This window comes from Sceloporus undulatus, chromosome 2 (genome assembly GCF_019175285.1).
Source record: "Sceloporus undulatus isolate JIND9_A2432 ecotype Alabama chromosome 2, SceUnd_v1.1, whole genome shotgun sequence".
Lineage (NCBI taxonomy): Eukaryota > Metazoa > Chordata > Lepidosauria > Squamata > Phrynosomatidae > Sceloporus > Sceloporus undulatus.
In genome coordinates this window covers 243,338,074-243,361,837 of record NC_056523.1, presented here as the reverse complement: position 1 = coordinate 243,361,837, position 23,764 = coordinate 243,338,074, and the positions used below count along the sequence as shown (strand labels likewise).

Here is a 23,764-nt window from a genome sequence, read left to right as displayed (position 1 = left end):
AGCTTCTGGATTCTTAGGACCCATGCATAATTTAAATAGCATATCTCCAAAGAGACCCGAAGCAACTTTATTTGGGCAGTCTGTAACAGGCCAAAGTGAGCTACTGTAAGAAGTGGTGTAGTAATAGATTTTAAAATGTATGCTCTCATCATAGTAGATGCTGTAGAGACATCACCAAGGGGTATGACACAAACAAGTCTAGGCTGCACTGTTGATCTGTCTTTCTATTTAAAAACAGGTGCACCAGGAGCAGTACTTGTGTAAAGCTGATGGGGCTTGTTCATTCAAGGCCACCCTAAAATACTTTGGATTACAATAAGAAAAGCTCATAATGATACACAGTTGATGGGAAGCTCTCTACTTCCACTTTGGAGAATACAACTAAATTCAGAGGGAACAGGTATGGCAAATAACCTGGCATAGACTCTAGGAATCCTGGTTCCACTCTACCACTGGGTAAGACAAGTAGAAACTTTGGCTGCATTTACACTCCAGAATTAATGCAGTTTGACACTGCTTTAACTGCCATGGCTCAACTCCATGGAATACTGGGATTTGTGATTTTGTGAGATGTTTGACCTTCTCTGACAGCTCTCATGCCACAACAAACTCCAGATCCCCGGATTCCATAGGATGTAGCCATGACAGTTAAAGTCACATCATACTGCATTAATTTTGCTATGTGGCAGCCACCTTACTCAAGGTAGCAGAGATCCCCTTCCACTGAGACCTAGATAGAAAAATGTCATGTATAAACCTTGGAAGGAATTTGGGTGTCTCCAGGGTACAAGGGGAGAGAGGGAGATGAATTCAAATTGGGAATGGTTTTTGTGCAGTCAGTACAATAGCTTTAACTTCAATACAAAGCTAGGAATACCAGAAAGCAACCTGTTAATTTCATTGCTTCCAGAGGCCATGCATCAGAGTTTGAGCACAGAGCCAGGAGTGCTTAGAAAGGACTGTGGTGGGACAGAGCTGCATTTTTCTGAGTTGTAGTATGTCTTTATTTGCAAAGTCATTTGACATGTCTGTGTTGTGGAAGGCAAATTACAACGAAATATCTGAATTTAATTTTAGATGTGTGTAGGGAAGACGGGAACTTGGCTTATTCATAATTTTTAGTGCAGACCTGATAGGTACAGTATTACAAAAGAACAAGGCACTTCTGTCAACAGGAGGCTTGCTTCTTGCTTGATTTGCACTCTTAAGGTATATCCGCACAGTAAAGTTAAAGCAGTTTGACACCACTCCAACTGCCATTACACTATACTACAGAATTCTGAGATTTATTACTTGTTGTGGCACCAGAGACAGACAAGCTTAAGTATCTTAAAAAACTACAAATCCAGGAATTCCATAGCATTGAGCCATGGCAGTTAAAGCAATACCAAACTGCATTACTTCTGCAGTGCAGATTCAGCCTTAGTCTGTGGACATGGGTTTTCTTGTACGTTTCATTGACGTTGCCACTACCGAACCGTTGGAGTTATAACAAGAAGCATTCTTGTAAGAAAGCTTAATATTATGGTTCCCTCTCTCCCCTACTCTATCATCATTTGGATTATTACCAAGACTGTTTAATGTGATCCAGTAAACGTTTTATGGGTTAGTTATGGATATGTTTGTAAAGTGAAATAATCCTTGCCACTGAATTTTTAAATGATGGTAGTGAACAAAGCATGACAAAACTGTTTATGTATGGTTTTAATGACAAATTTAATTAGTATCTTTAAGATCCTATATTGGATTCAAACAATTTATTCTGAGGTGCCCTCCAGATAGTTGGATGACAGCTTCCACAGTTTCTGATCATGAGCCATACTACCAGAAGTAGATGGGAGCTGTAGTCCAAAACATGAGCACTAGGCTGACTATCTGGTTTTGTTTTTTAAGATTTGTGAAGTTCATTGTGAAGATATTTGTCTGTTTATTTAAAATATTTCTGTGCTTTCCCAGTGTTAGCATTCAAGGCTGAGTGGTAAATTTTACCAGCTTAGTACATGCTTGACTGCACTAACCCTTTCTTCTTTTGTATGCCCAATTTTGCCTATCCTCTTCTCAGTGTTTTTTTTAAAAAGGCAATGAGTGCTTTACATTTGTTTTCCACTGCAAACAACTAGAGGAAACAAAGGAATTTGACTTATTTTGGGTTCAAGTTTTCTTCTGTTTTTATTTTTATTGCCAGCTTCTAATTAAGCAGCAAAATGATAGAGATTTCTTACAGTTCAGGAATTTGAAGATCCATTTCTAACAAAATTGGGCATTTTCACTGTGTTTTAGTTTGATAAAAGATTTATCCTGTCCCTGAATAAATAAATTAATTACCCCATACCCACTAGTGGACATTTTGCAACATTTCCAGACAAAAAAAGTCTTAAGAACAATTTTGCGAAAACTGTTTTTGATCTCTTAGGGGGCCCAGGGGGGCTCTGAACATGGCGGAAATGCCCTCTATACACCCCTAGAGAGTACTCGGGGGGCATTCTGGAGCAAAAAGAAATTATTTTGACCCCTTGGGGGCTGCATGTGCACTGTTGGATTTGCCCACCCTTGTAGTAAAAGATACTGATCACTGCTTAATAGTCCTATACAGCAGCCATCTTTTGGCTCAGCCACAAAGGGCTAAAACAAGGGCTGGCAAAATGTGTCTCTCTTAATATTATTGGATTGCATTTCCCAATAGATTGAGACACTATTGTCATTATTGATGAATGCTGGGATTCGCATTTTGGGGGGCTTTGGTTTGCCCTCATGCAGGGCTAAAATGTAATGTGTCTGTTTGGATCTACAGCAAGCATTAGTGACAATACCGTATTCTCTTTCCAGCACTGGCTCGAGAGGACTTAGCAGGAGTGGTTACATGTTATTCACACTGCTCATTGTTAGGTTCATAGATTTCTAGCGCCACAACGCTATGAGTCTGTGAAATATTTATTGACATGACATATCCATTTATAGTCATTCCATGTGATAAACACTTCTGTTTGACAAACAACTTTTCCTGTTTCCCCCCACAATTGCAATAAATCACAAGCTACAATTTTTATTTTACTCTTGAGTGTATGGTTTGATGACTCTTTCTGTTCCTGGGCCTTCCTTATTTATAATGCTGCATTTCAAAGCCTTCAGCAAATATACAACAGAGTAAAAATGGTATTCAAGCAGCTTTGCAGTGGGGGGGGGGGGGCATGGGAAAATTTTGTTTATCAAAAGCATAGTCTGTTTACTAATAGTTTTAGCTTAGGTTCTTGATTTAAGAGCAGAGAAAATAAAAAGTTCAAGGCAGGGGAATTTGTCTAATTCTCTTTTCTCCTGGATAAGGAATTGGTTGTTATTGTTGTTCTGAGACAAGAACACTTGAGTACAAGAATAGCACATGTTGTTGTGCAGCATTTTTCTTCAACTTCTGTTAAATCAATTGGTTTACTTTTTATTTTTCATGTTTTTCTGTTTCTACCAGATATCTTTTATGTGTAAATCCTTCTTTTATATTCAACAGCCTATCTTCTTACAGTACTTCCCATCTGTCATATTAAATGCATTGCCCCAGGCCATATTTGTCCTTTTAACTTAATATGTTTTCCTCTTGCCCTTGCAGAGCTTTTTGTCCTTCAACAACCGTCTTCTTTTTCTCTTTTTTTGACCAGTATGCTATATGCATTAATTTTTTTTTTGCAGAGTATCCTTCATACTGTGTATCTCATTTGCTAGCCTATTCAGTTTCAGCTAGTTGGCTAGTATACCATGCATTCTCTATTCTTGTCATTATTTTCTGCTTATGGTAACAGTTTGGGTAACATCTGATATTCACTCTCTGCTTATCAAATTTAGTGCATGACTCTGGTTTTTACTACATCTTAGATAAGTTGATTTTTGAAAGCAGAAATGCCACCCAGTGCTAGATTTGAAAGCAGAAATATTATATTAATTCTTCAGAACTTTAAAATGTCTAGTTCCTTTGCCATTGTGTAATAACTGCCCCTTTTAAATCATTTCTTTACAGACTCAACACACAAAATGTCAATAGAATAAGTGAAACATCCTTTACAATCTGCCATGAACCATTTTGAGGGGCCACCTGAAGGAGAGGGCAATGATGAACCAGGAAATAGAGAAGTCAGTGAGTCTATAGAGGCAGACCTGGAGCACTCTGAGGCGGAGGAGGAACAGCAACAGTATGCTGTTTATCCAAGATGTGCCAATGGTGGCCAAGAAAGGCATTCCAGACATGAAGAAGAAAGCATGTTAGCACGATCAGCTAGCACGGAGAGTGGATTCCATAATCACACTGATACTGCTGAGGGAGATGTCATAGCCACATCAGGGGATAACTATGAAGGAGACAGAGTGTTAGAGAATGAGGATGAGAGCGCCTATGCAGTGCAGTACAGACCTGAAGCAGAGGAGTACACCGAAAACGCTGAAGCAGAACATGCTGAGACTCTTCATACCCGAACTCTTCCCAACCACTTGCACTTTCATTCCATTGAGCATGAGGAAGCCATGAATGCAGCATATTCAGGCTATGTGTACACCCACCGGCTCTTCCATCGAGGGGAAGATGAGCAGTATGCAGAGCCCTATGCTGACTATGGACTGCAGGAACATGTGTATGAGGAAATAGGTGACACACCTGACCTTGATGTCAGGGAAGGCCTGAGGCTGTATGAGCAAGAGAGGGAAGAGGCTGACAACTATCGGAAGGAAGCTTTAGGTGCACGCCTCCACCATTATGATGAGCGCTCTGACGGAGAGTCCGACAGTCCTGAGAAAGAGGCAGAGTTTGCTCCATATCCAAGGATGGATAGTTATGAACAAGAAGAAGATATTGACCAAATTGTGGCTGAAGTTAAACAGAGTATGAGTTCCCAGAGCCTAGACAAAGCTGCTGAAGACATGCCTGAAGCAGAGCAGAACATGGACTCCAGTAATGCTCTTGCTAATGTGTGTCCTGAAAGCAACAGTCAACTTTCAGTTGGCTCTAGACCATCAGTTAATGCGGGGGAATCAGTGCAAAGATATAGCAAGGAAAAAAGGGATGCAATATCACTGGCCATTAAAGACATTAAAGAAGCTATTGAGGAAGTAAAGACAAGGACCATCCGTTCCCCTTATACCCCTGATGAGCCCAAAGAACCCATTTGGGTGATGAGGCAAGACATCAGCCCAACTAGGGATGGTGAGGATCAGAGGCCACTAGAGGGAGATGTAAGTATACTAAACACCTGGATGGCAATTTTGGATGACAAAATCTGGCAGAATTGGTCCCTGTACATTTTTTACTTTGATGCTCAGTATTTTATCAATGTTTTTAACTGCTTGGAAAACAAAATATTACACTATCAGAATGATTCCAATACAAATTCTTCCTTAGTTACCCCTTAATCATTGTTGTAATATAGTGGTAAAAAAAATTAAAAACATATTTTAAAAACTATAGCTCCACTGACTGCCAGTCTATTTACAGGCTCAGTTCAAGGTTCTGGTTATGACCTGAAAAGCCCTATGTGGCTTATCTCCAGTGTGTCTGACAGAATGTATTTCCCTGTATGAGCCTGCCCTGAGATCCTTGGGAGAGACCCTTCTTTCATTCGCACCACTTTCACAAGCATGGCTGATGAAGACACAAGAGAGAAGTCTTCTCAGTGGCTGCCCCTAGGTTCTGGAACTCCCTTCACAAGGAGCAAAAATGGCTGCTTCACAGCTGTGCTGCCTTTGCCAGACAAAAATCTTTTTTTTTTAATTATTCTGCCAGGCTTTTAGAGCTGAAGGTATTAAAGATGGTGTGCTGGGGAAGATATCTTTTGCAGGCATGCTCCTCCTCCTTCTGGCCATGCGGCAATAGGGAGATTTTCAAAGTGCAGGAAATTTAAAATCCAAATTTCATCTCAACAGGGACCCCTCTTTTGCAATCCAGTATGCCTCCATTCCAGTGAGGTCACAGGCCTCTTTGTAGGCAGAGAACAATGAATTCCTCAAGAATTCTTCATTTTTGCATCAGGAAAAACATCATATTTGTATCAGGATTTTTGTTTTAATTTGTTAAATGGCCAACACAGCTACACCTGCTTGTTTTAAATTGTACACCTTCTTGATTCCTAATTTTGGTGAAAATGGGGAATAAGAATGGTGGTGGTGGTGGTGATGATAGTAGCAGTAGTAGTAACAATGTGGCACAACTAAAACATATACACTTAAAGACATATTCAAAATATTTGCACTAAAGCATTTGTTTCTATTAGAAGCAGTGCCAAGTCCCTGCATGGTATCGTTTCAAGCTCAGATAATGTAGCTATCAATATTCCTTTTGATTTATGTGACTGTTTCAATCACTCTACAACCAGAGCTATTTCCTTCCATTATCCACATAGTATTGCTTCATGCATTAGCCCCTGTCACTAGTAGATTCAAAAACATTAAGTGCTTTCAGTTACAGTACAGAATTCTATCTCTCACCTTCTGGTCAGTATTGTTTTTAAGTTTTATATATGAACAATGCCACTGGATGGCCTTGAAATATTTGGTGTATAATGGGCCTTGAGAACATGTGGCCCTCCACAGATTGCAGAACTCCAGTTTCCATCAGACCTAGCCAGCATGGCCAGTGATGAAGCATGGTGGGCTAGTAGTTCATCAGGATCTGGAAGACTGAATGTTCTCCAGTTCAACTGCAGGGATTCTGTAACAGAAAGCCACAGCTGAAGTTCTGCAAACACTTAGCCTACTGACCATAATTTGACTTTTATATGATATAGGCAGCCTGTGTGCTGGATTGCAGCCCAAAGCCTTAATGAAGAATGCTATGATTTCATTGACTTAATTTATCTTGAATGTACTAGCATCTTGCCAGATCTGAGTATTTCCCTCTGTCTATTAAACTACAAGAGTTATTTGAAGTAGGTTATAAAACATACTGGTTTGTACATCAAGTCACAAATCAGCTATTCTTTTGACTTCAGCCTACATTAGGGTTGCTATCTCCAGGGAGTTCTCTTATCATTTTACCTAGAAGAGTCTCTTGTTCAGTGGCCGCATGCATGCTGTATGTGGCTATGCTTCCATGCTCAGTTTTCATTGTATTCTTTGTCTTAGATGGGCAAGATGGATTGAGAAAGATATAGTCCTGTTAACTGCTGTTTCTTATTCAACAGAAAAATCCCATCGGTCCAAAACAAATTGCAGAAATTATACAGTTTGAGACTGCTTTAACTGCCCCAGCTCAGTATTAGGGAATGCTGAGAATTGTAGTTTATTTAGAGCTCTCTGAGAGAGAATGCTAAATGTCTCACAAGACTACAGTTCCCAGAATTCCCTAGCATTGAGCCAGGGCAGTTAAAGTGGTCTCAAACTGGATTATTTCTGCAGTGTATTTTGGATCATATTCTTCAACACATTCAGAAAATTAACTCAGTGATGCTTTGAAAAGGACTATGTGGGGTGTGGGTGGGCCAAAGAATTAACTTGCTCTTCCTGTTACTCCCATAGCTTCATCTCATAAAAAAGTACAGATCACCTTGAAAGGGAAAGTGTTTGAACTCTAAATGCAAGAATAGTGCAAGCTTTTCTCTCTAGGATAAAATGCAAAACCTCTTTGTCAAATGCGACATTAATATGGTTTGAGAAATAGTATAATCTCAGAAGTACTGTTGATATCTGCATTAGGTGTACAAGCTCTGTTGCATGGTGTTATGCTCCCTTTGATAATTTATCATTCAGTGGTATTCTTTTTTATTCTGCCCTAAAAAGGGCATTCCTGCTAAATGTTTTCTTGCTCTGGGCTCTTATTACAACTATTTTGCAGTTCATGCACAAACTTGTTAGCAACTGACCAGACCTGACTCCTTGTGTTAAGTTTGATTGGTTTTCTCTATCTTTTCCCTCCCTGGCTTGCTTCTCCTCAGTTGTCTCTTTTTGCACGCTGCTCACCTCTTTTTTTATCTCATCCGGCCACTTGCCCTGCCACTTGTCTGATTGTTCTTTTATCTCCCTCTTTAGTTGTTACTATTTAGTTCGAGAATAAAATTATTTCATTTACCTCAGGTTGTGGGTTAACTGTATGGGGCTTACTACATAGCAGAAGGCAACATAGATTGAGGCCAGAAAATCCATTTATCCAGCACTCTGCTTGGTTGTGAGATGGCGTGGAGGACAGGATCAGAATTCAAGGTGACCTGAATGGACTGGAAAGCTGGGCCAAGGCTAGCGGAATGGGGTTCAGCAAGGAGAAATGTAAGGTACTGCACTTAGGGTGGAAAAATGAAATGCACAGATACGGAATGGGGGACACCTGGCTGAATGAAACTACATGCGAAAGGGATCTAGGAGTCCAAGTAGACCATAAGTTTAACATGAGTCAACAGTGCGATGCGGCAGCTAAAAAAGGCCAATGCAATTTAGAATACATAATCATTGATTTCTGTGTCTATCTTGTAAATGTCCTATTTATCCTACCATACATTCTGAGTTAGGAATAATCAAAACACTAGGACAAACTCACAATGCAAATTAAAATAGTCAGTAAGATAATGGATGTTTCTACTTCATCCATTATCTACAGAAATCATATCAACATAATACTCTTTGATAAAATATAATGCTGGGAGTTCGGCAAGAACATCCTGATGGCTGTATTAATACCACTGTTTATTCATCAAAATATTTCTATTTCACTATATCAAAAGATCTCAGGGCAGCAAATGCAAAGAAAACAAATGCAAAGAAATTTAAATAAATAAAAACCATGTAAATAGACTACAAACATATAAAATACTGGCTCTAGAAGAAGCTGGATTGCTTTGATCAAATCACTTGTGGATTGTCCTGCAAATTTCCCAGAGATTATGATGATGTCTAGCATACCTAAAAAAAATATGCCCCTTGAAATATTCAGGGTGCCTTACCATTTTCCTGTTTGAACAAAGGTATAAATCTGTGGGCATAGATGGAGCAAGTGAGCTTGGTAAAGAAAAATATATGTTTTTAATGTTGTACATTTCGTGGTTTCCAGATAAAGAAGTTGAGTGTGAGGCTTACATTTCCTTCAGTTGGAGGCTGACGTAATATAACATATCTCTTGCCAACTTTGCATGTCCCATCTTCCAAGACCAGTGTAGCAACAATTTTCCACACCCAATGCTTCTCACTCAGTGAGGCAGAAGAACAGCTTATGACAGCTCTTCCCTGGGCTTGCAAACCTCAGACAGCATAGATTTGTTTTTATGGTGTTTAGTAAATTATGCACATGGTTGGTTTGGTTATATGAAGTGGAATTTAACATTTCTGAGGAATGCATTCTCTCCCATTTTCTCCCTCCTGTTTAGGTAATGCTCCTTTTGTTTTAAATTTCCATTTATGTCAACAAGTTTCCCTCAGTTCTCAGTCTGATGCTTAGGCAGCTTTGCAGACCTTCAGTTTTTCCACAGCAGGCTAATCTATTATTAATAAAGGGAATTGAGAAGGACTGCATTGAATAATTGAGCAGGTTTCAGGTGCTGCACAATGTGACCAGTTATATGGATGTGGTAATATGCTCAGTGTTTGGTAAGCAAAAGCTTTAAGAGATGTTGCTTGGAACAGCTGGGAATTCCTTTGGGCTTTCTATTGATATTATAAATTCCTAAAATTATGCAGCTAACGAAGTAATTTTTGAACATTTTAATGCTTGAATAGCCTGAATTTTGCTAACTATGACACTACCTTTTAAAAAATGGGGAGGGTCCTAGGATTATTCATACTACCATGAAAGGCTTGATTCATATTTCAGAATTAACTACTTCAGTCCAGACTTATTTACACTTAAAATACATTTGTTGAGATCAGAAGGACTTCAGGCCATCATGACTAATTTAAGTCCCATTGATATCAGTAGGTCTACTTAGGCCTGTTACAGACTGCCAAAATAAAGCTGCTTCGGGTCTTTTTGGAGGTATGCTGTTTAAATGATGCATGCATCCAAAGAATCCGGAAGCTGCACCAAAGCTGCACTCCAGTGCTTAGGAATGGAGTGTGGCTTTGGCGCGACCTCCGGACTCGTAGGACCCATGCATCATTTAAATAGCATACCTCCAAAGAGACCCGAAGCAGCTTTATTTTGGCCGTCTGTAACAGGCCTTAAAGTATAACTAAGGCTGCATCTACACTACAGAATTAATGAAGAATTAATTGCAAACTGTATTAATTCTGCAGTGGGGCAGCAGCCTCTACTTTCAAGACAGTACAGTGGTGCCTCGGGTTACGAAATTAATTCGTTCCGTGGCACCGTTCGTAACCCGAAAAGCCTTCGTAAGCCGAATTGCCATAGGCGCTAATGGGGAAAAGCCGCGATTCCGTGCGAAAAAGCCGAAAAAAGCACCAAAAGTTTTTTCGTAACCCGAAAAAACATTCGTAACCCGAAACAATAATTCCCTATGGGATTTTTTCGTATCCCGAAAATTTCGTAACCTGGGTATTTCGTATCCCGAGGTACCACTGTATAGTACTTCTAAACAGACTACATCAATCTTCTGTATCCACAGATTTTTTAATCCAGTGATTCAACCATGCATGGCTTGAAGATATTCCAAAAATATAAATTCCAAAAGCAAACCTTATTTTGCCATTTTTTATAAGGGGCACCATTTTATTATGCCATTGTATTTAATGGGACTTGAGTATCCAAGGATTTGGGTATCCATAGGGCCTCCTGAAACCAAACCCCAGGGGATGACAGGGGCCCTCTGTACTATATCAACTTTATTATATCAGTTTTATAGTAATTCTACGTTCTGTAGGAAGATACCTAGATCTATGAGCAATCTAATTCTAAACACTTTGGCCTGTTACAGACAGCCAAAATAAAGCTGCTTCGAGTCACAGTGGAGGTATGGTGTTTCAATGATGCATGTGTCCTAAGAGTCCAGAAGCCACACCAAAGCCACGCTCCAGTTCTTAGGGCTGGATCGTGGCTTTGGTGTGACTTCTGGACTCTTAGGACGCATGCACCATTGAAACACCATACCTCCACTGTGACTCGAAGCAGCTTTATTTTGGCTGTCTGTAACAGGCCTTTGATTTTAAAATAAAACCTAAAGATTTTGGAGTTGCTACGATATAGATAACTTAGGCTGCTCCCACACTGCAGAATTAATGCAGTTTGACATCATTTTAACTGGCATGACTCCATCCTGTGGAATCCTGGATTTTATAATATGTTGTGGCACCGGAGCTCTCTGACAGAGATGGCAAAATAGCTCACAAACCTACAAATGCCAGAATTCCATAGCATTGAGCCATGGCAGTTAAAGTGGTCCAGTTCTAAGGACTGGAGCGCAGCTTTGGTGCGGTTTCTGGACTCTTATGACACATGCGTCATTTAAACAGCATACATCCAAAGTGATCTGAAGCAGCTTTATTTTGGCCTGTCTGTAGAGTTCATTGCTGTCTTCTCTAGGTAGTGTAAATCCTTGGTACACATTGCTGTAATATTTTTTGCTGCCCTCCTTTGGGTGATTTGCAGAAACCCAGGATGCACTATGTGCAATATTTGTGGTGTTTTGTATATCTCTATCCTATTCTCAGAGCCAGCATTGTGTCATGGTTTGAGCTTTGGACTATGACTCTGGGTCAGGGTTTGATGCCCGCTTGGCCATGGAAATCAACTGAGTGATCTTGGACAAGTCATACTCTCTCAGCTCCAGAAAACCCCGTGATAGGGTCACCTTAGGGTCGACAACTTTAAGGCACACAACAACAACAACAACATTCTCAGATGAAATTGGGCTTGCAATTTTTTTTTCTAGAATTTCATAGCAGTTTCAGAACCAACCATCAGAATAGTGAACACTGGCTTTCAGGCTAGCCCTGCTACAATATACAAATCTCTCCCATTACTCTCACCATTCAGGAATTTTTTTCTTTTTAAAGTGTCATTTAGAAGAGAAATTGTCCATCTTCCTTCCAGTTGGATTTAATCAATATCCCCTGTCCATGAGGGATGGACTATGGGCAATTGGGAAAACAGCAAATGTACACATTTTCCTCCACAACAATCTTCCTCTATTTCTTTTGTATTGATACTGGGTTAGTAATGGCTCCCAAAATTGGTTTAAGACTGGGTTTAAAATTATATATCTAATTTTAGCCATTAAATAACAACATGAACCATTTTACATTTTATAGCATTCCCTATAATGTTATTAAGTTAGAAGATACCAATAATGCTAGAGTTCTGCTACACAAATAAGGCTCTAGATAATAGGAATATAAACCCTATTGTGAAACAAAGGCTTCTTGTTCTGGTAGAATGACCTGCTTAGAGCTCTCTGGTAATAAAGAAGGTTAATCTACATAGGCCATACACAACATCTCCTGTTACAGGTTTCATTTTCATGTCCCAGGTACATAACACTACTGGAAAAAGCAATTTGGTGACACATGCTAATTAGTGGCTGACTTGGTAGCTGAAGCAAAACAACAGGAAAAGCAAAATGGAGAATTTTTGGATGTATCAGGTTGAGTTTCTTAGGAGAATGGTACGTGAATTCTGGTAACTGGTGATTTAGGATAATTTCTTTTAACTGTGGATGAATCTACATTGTAGAAATAATGCAGTTAGACAATACTTTAAGTGTTATAGCTCCATCCTATGGATTCCAGGAATTTTAGTTTCCTTCTCTACTAAAGAATGTGGTGCCTCACAGTGTAGATTCACCCTTAGACTCCGAAGTGTGCTGTCTGTACAGTTCCAAATTTTAAATATGCTTATATTTTATCAAAGAGTATTACGTTGATATGATTTCTGTAGATAATGGATGAAGTAGAAACATCCATTATCTCACTGACTATTTTAATTTGCATTGTGAGTCTGTCCTAGTGTTTTGATTATTCCTAACTCAGAATGTATGGTAGGATAAATAGGACATTTCCAAGATAGACACAGAAATCAATGATTATGTATTCTAAATGATGCTGGATGTTGATGGATGATATTTCTTGTCAGATGCATATGTTACAGTGTATATAAAGATCTTGCAGTAGGGATACCAGCAACAAAGTAGGAAAATAGCTATATAATCTTTAATTATGAATATAGTTTTGGCTACTGGACTGCATGTACTGTAATATTACTGATGGCGCGGAGGTGTAACACAGCTTAATATCATGAAATCTAATAGCAGTAGAACATTTTTATGTTAGTAGAATGTAGTTTTTTTCAGGTTTGTAAAGGATTGTTGTCATCCCATGATCTATACCCATATTTCTTTTGTTCCATTATCACCTTTGGTTAAAGTTGTTATAAAACATTGTGAACAACTTTTTTTTTTACCAGAGGGGAAATTGGGATGAGCATGCATAATACAAGTAGCCATTTTTCTTTCAAACTGCCTTTGTTTGTCTGAAAAACAACAACAACATTATTGTATCTCTGTTGTAGTGCCTCAGCAAACTACAAATGGCAGGATTCCTTAGGATTAAGTCATGGCACTTAAAGTGGAATGATAGTGCTATGACTGTGTAGTGTGAACGGGCCCCTGCTTAGTTCTGGCACCCAGCTGACTTCAATGCCATTTCAAACTAGTCTTTACTCTTTTTGCACTAGAGGATGTTCAGGGAAAGCTTGGGGTATGGTTGATGGGATGGGAGAAATAACAGAAAGAAGGGTAGGAGAAAGAAGAGCTGTATCTTTACCCTTGAAAATATGTTGGCTGACATTTGGAACTCCTGTATGTTAAATTAAATAAGAGCAGGACTAGGTTGATTATTGTAATTGTTTGTGTATTTTTTTAGAGTTTTTGATCCATTTTGGAAACACCTGTGTTTTAACCAATGCAAGTCACATTGTGAAAACAACTTTAGCAGGACTCCACTGCGCAGTGATATTTATCACATTGTGAATCTGTGAGCTTGTTTTGCATCCTTATTTTACTTTCTGATCAGAATAAAAATAGAAGACAATAACAATATTCAGCCACAAAAAAACTGACTGTGCGAACTCTGTCTTAGGCAATAGCCTGCATTCAGAGTTTTTTTTAAATGTCTAATCAATACTTGAAATTTTTTAATGTCTAATCAATACTATGAATTTAGTGTTGCAACAGTGAAGTTTATGTGGTTTAATAAAATTTACAACTTAACCAATGTTCAGCAGCAAAATACTAAATCAAGCCTTGGAAGGTTACAGTGAAATCAGTAAAAATTATGTTTATAGGATTATGCTGTACTTGTCCTCAATGTTTTACCCATAGATAAGACTTGAAGAAATCTTTCTCAAATTAGTGACTTAAATAGAACCCTAAATATTTAATCCTGCATAATTTCATTGTGATTCTAAGCAGATTTACAGTTAATGAAGATTTGCTTCCAAATACACTCATCCCTCCACGTTTGCAGCTTTGAGTATTGAAGATTTGATTATTCACAGATGTTATTAATATGTTCTTTCTAGGAATATCTAGGTCCTCCAGCGCAATTCGATGGTCAACTTTAACCAAAGGTTACACTGCAGGACCTAGAGATTCCTAGAGAGAACACTCCACTAGGCATTTTTAGCTCCTCCAGTGCAATTCTGTGGTCAGTTTCTGGCAGATGTTGACCACAGAGTTGTATTGGAGGACCTAGAGATTTCTAGAGAGGTGTTCTTTCAGGTAAAAACCTAGTGTTTTTGTTACTTGCGTTTTTTCCATACTCACAGGGGTCCTGTGCCCCTAACCTCAGCAAATGGGGAGGGATGAGTGTCAATGTAGTCTAAAGATAATTGATGAAAAATTGCTTGATAAATTTTACCTAGATTTTTCCTACTGGGAAGCTCTTTACCTACGGTAAATCTCAGTCACAAAATAAAAACAAGAAAAACGCAATATATTGTTGATTCAGGATTTCATTTCATTGTATATCCTTTTATATCTAGTCTCCATCTCCTGATTCATCTTCACCCCAAGGTGCTGAATCATCAAGTATTCAACATCACCAAGATGTCTGTGGTACAGCAGAAACTCCCACCAATAAGGAGGTAGAGTGCAGTATTTTTACAAAGAGTGCTTTTACTGGAAATATTGTCATGTTTAGAATTCTTTATATTCTGTGCATTATTAAATACTGGGAATGTTATTTTAGATATGTATTTGTGTCTGAAAATGATAATTTATTAATGATATGTGATGACTTTTGTGATTTAGGCTGCAATCTTACTTACACTAATCAGTAAATTGCATAGATTTGAATAAACTGCCTGGTTTAAGAAAGCAGAATTTACATTGTTAGGTCAAGTCAATTTTAATAGGCTGAAGCAGTGATCTTGGATGCAAAATGCCATTAGAATCACTGATAATTGGTTTGAAGTAAATGTTCCTTCAATCTGTGTGTTAAGCGTGGTCCATGCACCTCTCTTTTAAAACATTTTCCTCCAGATACAAGTGAGAACAATTCTTTCCATCTCTTTTATGGACAAATTTATGGCAAATTCTTATCAAAAGCAAATCAAACGAAAGTTTCAACCGGCTAAATTGAAAAGTGCAGTATTCCCAGCATAGGTCTGTGTTGTGACTGCCTGTCGTTTAACCGTTGAAGGTGAAAAAGCTGTCAGAAAAAAAGAGAGGGCAACCACACACATCAGCACTACAAACATGGCTGAACATACTGGAGTTCAAATCCAGAGGACTCAGAATTCCCTGCTTGGATTGATAGATCTGTTTCAGTTTCTCATACTTCCAATTTTTAAAATCTGTCCATTGCATGGCTGAAGATTTTTGGATAATTCTTAGCAAAAAGCCAATCAAATGGAATTCTCACCAATCCAACTTTCCAAATGTCTTTAACAAAGTCAAGTATTTGCTGGGCTGCAGTTCACTGTCAAAAGACATGGGCATTGCATTACTTAAAGTTGTATTACAGTGTTGTTTATAATATTTGTCTGTTAGCAGAACTTGCAGGAAAAAAGTTTTGGACTACAGCTCCCAAAACCTTTGAGCCAGCATGGATACTTGGTTGATTCAGAGTTACTAGCCTAAATTCTATTGTTAGTTTTGACTAGAGTAGATCCACTGAATCAGTGGAGTTGACTGATGTGGTGAGTAATTGTTCAACAATTGATTTAATGGGTTTCCTCTAGTTGGTAGTGACCACTATCCTGTCCAGCCACAATCTCAGAATTTGGCTTTGCTTCTTAGTTATGTTTAATATGGGGATAATTAAGAGTTGACCTTTTTAAAAAGAGCATATAAAATGGTTTCTATTGTTCCTTGAAAGCACAATTTATGTTGACTTGTTTTGTTCTGAGCATGAGAATAGGAAATCTTCTAGCTACCAAAATCCAGAAGCGCTAAATCACTCCTATTTTACCTCCCTGGATCTTGTACATACTGTACTGTAGCTTTAGAGTGATGATTGCTGTATAGGAAATGCTTAGAAAAGAAAACTAAGCTGCTTTAACCCATGGCCCTGTTAATGAAAAGACTGACATGCTAAACAGCCCTCTATAATCAAACTATGAATTTGGGCCCATTAAAAACAAGAAGACTTTATATTCAGTGGTCACATTGACAGCAACGGTATATTAATTAATTACTGTATCCAGTTGTTAGTTTCAATTAGAATAGATCCTTTGAATAGCTGAATATTATATAATTTTTAACTTACCAAGTTTATGGTGATTAAATTGGTCTGCTCTAGTTAGGATTAACAATTGCATATAGCCAATAATTTTATTATATTGTGTTACATTTTTTCCACATCTGTTTTTTGGTGGGAGGTTGCTTTTAAATGGCCTTATGCCAGACTTTTCATTGGATGTTACCAATACTCAAAGGCAATGTACGTGAAGATGTTCAGTTTTCCTTAAAATCAGGACAATTCCTTCTCAAAACTCCTTAATATTAGAAATACTTGCATGTTAAACAGTAGCTAAGACACTTTTGGAGGATGTTGGCTGATCCTAGCCACCACATTCTGGAGAACTACTTAAAACTACAATAAATCTCTCCAGTCAGGAAACAGCTTTTTAAAGAACACTTTTACAAAATTAAAAGGCACAAATTGTTTTGTCTTGATTTGTGGGCCTTCTTATGGCAGACTGGTACTGTTTGTGCTGATAAATTTACCACATTGAAGTGTTTACCAATATGAACATGCTCTCATCAGGTGTTTCCAAGTGAAACCTTTACCCATTACTTTTTCTGCCTTTTCCTTTTCCACACACATGGAAAAGACAAAATGACTGTCAAATGTATTTTGATTAGTAGCATTAGAAGGCTTCTGGCAGGAAATACCAAGCAGCTTCTTTCCCTTTCAGTTCAACCTCTTCTGTCAGATAATCTACATGGCTAACTGTTCAGTTAAGCTAGAGAAGTTTTGGCTCCACAGAATTATTTTTCTGTAACATCAATTGCTTAAACACAGGCAGTGTCAGTCAAGAGATTACACAATTGTATTTGTAGCAAAATCTAATAGAAACGTGTAAAAACTGCTCTCTGAAGGAAGGAATCAAGATTTATGATAATAGTAGTACCCATAATAATAGCAAAGCTTTTCTATCAGTTAATTGGCAACTGTGTACTTTCTACCACTAAGCTTTTCTCAGAAATGCTTTTTGTTGTTCTACTGCTTTATTATCTCTGCCTATTTGTAGGCAGAAGATAAACCACTTTAATCTGCTTATGGCAATTTGATGAATTATTTGAAATGATATCAGTGTAGGAATATCAAACACAGAAGCCGTGTAATAGATCAGATGGTCACAGAAGCAGTTTCTTCTGTGAAAATAAAATGTCAGTTTCCATCCCAACACTTAATTTTCTGAAACTGTTTTTTCGCAAGAGATCTTGAGCTCTTTGGTAGAAACTCTTTCCTTCACATGAAGGGAGGAGTTTTTCGGTCCTTTTTCATGGGACTGTATAGATTTTCTTTTTCCAAGATATTGTGGTGGTGTCATACATTTTTTTTTCTGATCTCAACCAATTTTTAAAAAAAAATTTGGAGAAAACTATGCAAATAAACATAAATGAACTGTAGTTTTTTGTGGGTTTTTCGGGCTATGTGGCCGTGTTCTAGAAGAGTTTATTCCTGACGTTTTGCCAGCATCTGTGGCTGACATCTTCAGAGAATGCTGACTTGGAAAAGAGTGGGTATATATGGTACATACTGTGTGACCCTGTGTAAGGAGGAGTGATTCCCATGTTAATCTGTGTATTGTTCTGTTGTTGATGGTACCAGTCCTGCAAAATAGCAAAATCAGTACTCAGCAAATGCAAATGAGAAACCACCCAGGGTCAGGAACTTTTCCAGCAGACAATGATCACCAACTGACAGACACTAATCCTCTTTTGCATACCCTCCCATCCTGAGTCCCTACCATCAACAACAGAACAATACACAGATTAACATGGGAATCACTCCTCCTTACAGAGGATCACACTGTGTGTGTGTGTACGTACACACACACACACACACACACACACACACACACACACACACACTTACTTCCAGGTCAGCATTCTCTGAAGATGCCAGCCACAGATGCTGGCGAAACGTCAGGAATAAACTCTTCTGGAACATGGCCACATATCCCGAAAAAACCCACAAAAAATATGAATGCTGACCACGAAAGCCTTTGACTTCACATAAATGACCTGACTTAACATCCTAATCTTTCTGTCAGAAGATCTAACTGTGTGTATTGATTTGCACCTGCATTTTCCAATAGAAGAAGTTAACTATTAAATTTAGTTGACCGGGAACCAGAAGAACAACAACAACAACAACAACAACAACAACAACAATAATAATAATAATAATAATAATATAATGATTTATTTATAGCCCGCCCAATCACAAGGAATCCAGGTGGGTTACAACAGTAAAAATAAAGATAATAAAATAAAATACAATAAATAAATAAAATACAATAAAATTAAAGAGAGCAAAGTGAGTACATTCACAGTTAGGCCTGATGGAAGTTGGGCCTCTCTTTTTCACTCCCTCCCAGGTCTGATGATGATGTCATGGAGGGAGGGCTCTTCTTCTTGAGGCAAGGATTTTATTTTAATTAATTTTAATTTAATTCTTCTCATTAAATTTAAGAGAAGAATTGGTGGACAGAGTGACATAAGTCACAGTAAATGGGGAGTAGAACTAGGTAGGGAAGGCCTGCCGGAAGAGATTCGTTTTAAGAGCCTTCTTAAAGGCTGTAAGAGTAGAAATGTCATGGATCTCCTTCGGCAGGTCATTCCATAGCTTCGGAGCTGCGATGGAAAAGGCCCTCTGGGTGACTGAAGTTAGCCTGGATTTTATTGGCTGAAGTAGATTCTTCCCCAAGGACCTTAGAGTGCAGGACGGACAGTATGGAGGTAGGCGATCTCTTAAGTATTCTGGACCCAAGCCATGTAGGGCTTTGAAGGTAATCACCAACACCTTGTACCTTGCCCGGAAACTAACAATGAACAGAAGTTTGGGACACAGTGGAAGTACTGAGAGTATTGTGGATGGCCAAGAAGACAAACAAATGGGTTCTAGAAGAGATCAAGCCCAAACTATCCTTGGAAGCCCAGATGACTAAACTGAGGCTGTTGTAGTTTGGCCACATCATGTGAAAAAATGAATTATTAGAAAAGAGAATGATACTAGGAAAGGTGGAAGGCAGTAGAAAGAGAAGACCACCACCTGCCAGATGGTTAGACTTACACAGGGTGGACAGGCCTGGGCCTGCAGGCCTTGGACAGAGAGGTTGAGGACAAAAGGTCTTGGAGATGTCTTATTGACAAGGTTGTTGTGTGTCAAAGTCTATTCAAGGGCAGCTAACAACAACTTAAGCGAATGAAAGCCTTCGTTTCAATACTGTCAGCACTTTCTGATTAGGAGAAAGATACTACAGACTCTAGCTGAAACTGAACATCAACTCCACAAGAATAGGAGCCTACTGAGAAGTAGCTCCGGTGATAAGCTGCTAGTGGGAATATGTGTTTCAGTCTCTATACAATAGGGATGGGCAACTTCGCTGAGGCTGCACCTGCACTGCATAAGTAATGCCATTTGACACTGCTTTAACTGCCACAGCTCAGTGCAATAGAATTCTAGGATTTGTAGTTTTGTAGTTTTGTGCAATATTTAGCCTTCTTTGTCAGAGTTCTGGTGCCATAACAAACTACAAATTCTATGATTCCATAGGATGAAGTCATGACAGTTAAAACATATCAAACTATACTAATTCTGTAGTGTGGCAGCAACCAGAATCTGGGGGCCATGTCCTACCTGAACCAGTTGTAGGTCATGAGTACAAACATATTCACATACTCACTCTCTCACACACGCTGGCATTTGGCAGTAGAAAGAACCAGAAGTTCATTCCCAACTTTTTAAAAACAGAGATTTTGAATTTTAAAGTGGACTTTTGCTTGCTGGAGATGTCTGGGAGCATGATTTCCTTTAAAATAAAATCTACACCTTCCTGTGCCTTATTTCAAACTGTAGAAAGTGGTCTTGAATACTTATGTCATTTATGATAGGCAACAAAAATGAGCAGAGACGCATGCAGCCCACAGATTGGTTGTTGCATGCCCCCGCTCTAGAAGTGTTTTTCTCTTCAGCCATGACTTAAAGAAATATTACTAGATTGCCACTTTATGAATTTTAAACAAATTATTTTTCTTGAAGCTTACTCTTAAGTAGTAAGTGTCAATTGTAGATATTTACAGTACACTCCTGTGTTCCCTTATTAATTACTATGTTTGAAGATTGCAGCCTGAGTCCCATAAAGTGAATTAGAAGTACATTAACACTCTAGCAAAGAAAGAGATTAGTGAGAAGACCTTTCACATGAAAGGGTCTATACACTTAAGCCTCAGAGGCTGGATATTTCACTCTTTGAATATTTGCCACTTTTTCTGTTTGTGATATGTGTGAATTAGCAGTATTTTTGCTTTTGTAAAACTCGCTGTATTTACTGAAGGCAGCATGGAAATGCCTTATTGATGATAATGGTGCACAGTAATTTCTTAATACAGTAATAAAAATACTTTGAGATATTTATAATATTTCTTAATAATCTGACCTCAGAGACTGGGTAACAACTGTCATTATGTAATGAATAAATTGTCAAGTTCTGCATGAAATACATTTTATTGCATACCTCATCATGCTTAGCTCGGTTTGATATCCTGTTTATCTTAATTACAGTCAAGAAAAAGCTTGGCTTCTTTCCCAACCTATGTTGAAGGTAAGCTTATCTTAAAACTTAATGTTAAAACCGGTTTTATCAATCTTTTGCTGTAAGTGTAAACTGGGACACAAATTTATTAAAATCTGTGCCGACTTATTAGTCAACTTCATGTAATCTGTTCCAACTTCTTGAAATAACTGTTTGTTGTGACCAGGGCCCTTTCATACCACAGTTATAGCTATGATTCTACTAAGTGCCATTGTTTCATCCTATATAATCCTGGAATTTGCAGTTCGGGGATGGGCTTTTAACATTTTCAGCCAGAGACCACTAGTTCTTCACTAAACTGCAAACGCCAGGGTTCCATAGGATGCAGCTATGGCTGTTAAAGTGGAATCACTGCACTATATTTATGTCCTGTGAAAGGGTCCCTTGATCTTACAAACAAAACAGAATAAAGTAGTAGAATATGGAAATGGAAGAGGGAATTGTTCCAGTTGAGGATATAAATGGAGGATACCATCACCGAATACTTCATCACATATATATATATATATATATATATATATATATATATATATATATATATCCTGCAAGTTTAAAAATGTATAACAACCACCCTTTTCCACCAGGAGAAGAGGTTCAATATTAGAATTATAGAATTGTAGAGTTGGAAGAGACCACAAGGTCATCCAGTCCAACCCCCTGCCATGCAGGAACTCTCAATCAAAGCATCCCCGAGAGATGGCCATCCAGTCTCTGTTTAAGGACCTCCAGGGAGGAGACTCCACTAAACTCCAAGGGAGTGTGTTCCACTGTCGAACAGCCCTTATGTCAGGAAGTCCTCCTAATGTGAGGTGGAATCTCTTTTCCTGTAGCTTGCATCCATTGTACCAGGTCCTAGTCTCTGAAGCAGCAGAAAACAAGCTTGCTCCCTCCGCAGTATGACATCCTTTTAAGTATTTAAACAGGGCTATCATATCACTCTTAATCTCTCTTTTTCATGCTAAACATCCCCAGCTCCCTAAGTCGTTCCTCATAGGACATGGTTTCCAGACCTTCACCATTTTAGTCGCCCTCCTTTGGACACGCTCCAGTTTCTCAACATCCTTTTTAAATTGTGGTGCCCAGAACTGGACACAATATTCCAGGTGAGGCCTGACCAAAGCAGAATAAGTGGCACTATTACTTCTCTGATCTAAATACTATACTTTTATTGATGCAGCCTAAAATTGCATTGGCCTTTAGCTGCTGCATCACACTATTGACTCATGTTCAATTGTGGTCTACTTGGACTCATAGATCCCTTTCACACATATCTCGTTCAGCACAGGTGTCCCCATCCTGTATCTGTGCATTTCATTTTCTGCCCAAGTGCAGTACTTACATTTCTCCGTGTTGAATTTCATTTTGTTAGCTTTGGCCCAGCTTTCTAGTCATTCAGTCCATTTTGAATTTTAATCCTGTCCCTGGGGTATTAGCTACTACCCCTAATTTGGTGTCATCTGCAAATTTGATAATATGCCCCCAATTTTATCCTCAAGCCATGATAAAGATGTTGAATAGCACTGGGCCCAGGACAGAGCCCGTGGGACCCCACTGGTCACTTCTCTCCAGGATGAAAGACACATTGTTGAGCAGCCTTTGGGTTCAGCTGGTCAACCAATTACAAATCCATCTAACAGTTACCTTGTCTTGCCTACATTTTACAAGCTTGTTTGCAAGAATGTCATGGGCACTTTGCAAAGGCTTTATTCCCTCTGTTGTAAGCCGCCCGGATTCCCAGTGATTGGGCGGCATATAAATAAATCCTGTTATTGTTGTTGTTGTTACTGAAATCAAGATATACTTTATCCACAGCATTCCCTTCATGGCCAAGCTGGAATTTTATCAAGAAAGAGATAAGATTTGTCTGGCATTACTTGTTTCTTTGAAATCCATGTTGACTTTTTTGTGATTATGGAATTGCCTTCTAGATGTCACAGACTCTTGTGTTTAATTATCTGCTAAGAATCTTTCTGGTACTGATGTCAGACAAACTGGACGATAATTGTTGGGATCCTCTTTTTTCCCTTTTTGAAGATGGGGACAACGTTTGCCCTCCTCCAGTCTGCGGGACTTCTCCTGTTCTCCAGGAGTTCTCAAAGATTATTGCCAATGGCTCTGATATTACATTTACCAGTTCTTTTAATACTCTTGGATGTAGTTCCCTGGTCGTTGGAGACTTACATTCATTATTCTGTGCTGAAATTCCCTATTTCTGTCCTCTGCTCCATTTCCCTCAGGTTGAGCACCCTTTTATTGTCGAGAAGACTGAGGCAAAGAAGGTGTTTGAGTAATTCTGCCTTTCTCTGTCTTCTGTTTAGCATTGCCATCTTCTCCACATAGTGGCGCCAACCATTTCCGTCTTCTCCGTTGCTGTGGACATATCCAAGAAAGCCCTTTTTAGTGTCTTAACCTCTCAGCAAGCCTGATTTCATTCTGCGCTTTAGCTTTTCTGACTTTACCCCACACATGCCTGCTATTGCTTTGAATTCCTTTTTTGTGATTTCTCCCTTTTCCATTTCTTTATACGTGTTCCGTTTAAAACTTAGCTCAGTTGAAGTTCTTTAGTCACCATCTGGTTCTTGAGACACCTCC

The 23,764-nt window shown here is 38.7% G+C and overlaps 1 protein-coding gene across 5 annotated transcripts in view; it reads left to right on the top strand.

Moving 5' to 3' along the window:
- The window catches only part of APBA1 (amyloid beta precursor protein binding family A member 1), a 184,817-nt gene that overhangs the window by 63,959 nt on the left and 97,094 nt on the right, over positions 1 to 23,764 (top strand). For 4 of the 5 annotated variants that reach the window (XM_042447254.1, XM_042447251.1, XM_042447255.1 and 1 more), the window contains exons 2-4: positions 4,004 to 5,208; positions 14,885 to 14,986; positions 21,142 to 21,181. In XM_042447254.1, coding sequence (XP_042303188.1) covers positions 4,057 to 5,208; positions 14,885 to 14,986; positions 21,142 to 21,181 — 1,294 coding nt within the window. In that variant the 5' untranslated portion in view covers positions 4,004 to 4,056. Of the gene's footprint in view, positions 1 to 238; positions 401 to 4,003; positions 5,209 to 14,884; positions 14,987 to 21,141; positions 21,182 to 23,764 lie in introns of all 5 variants that reach the window. The other variant, XM_042447252.1, reaches the window with a different exon arrangement.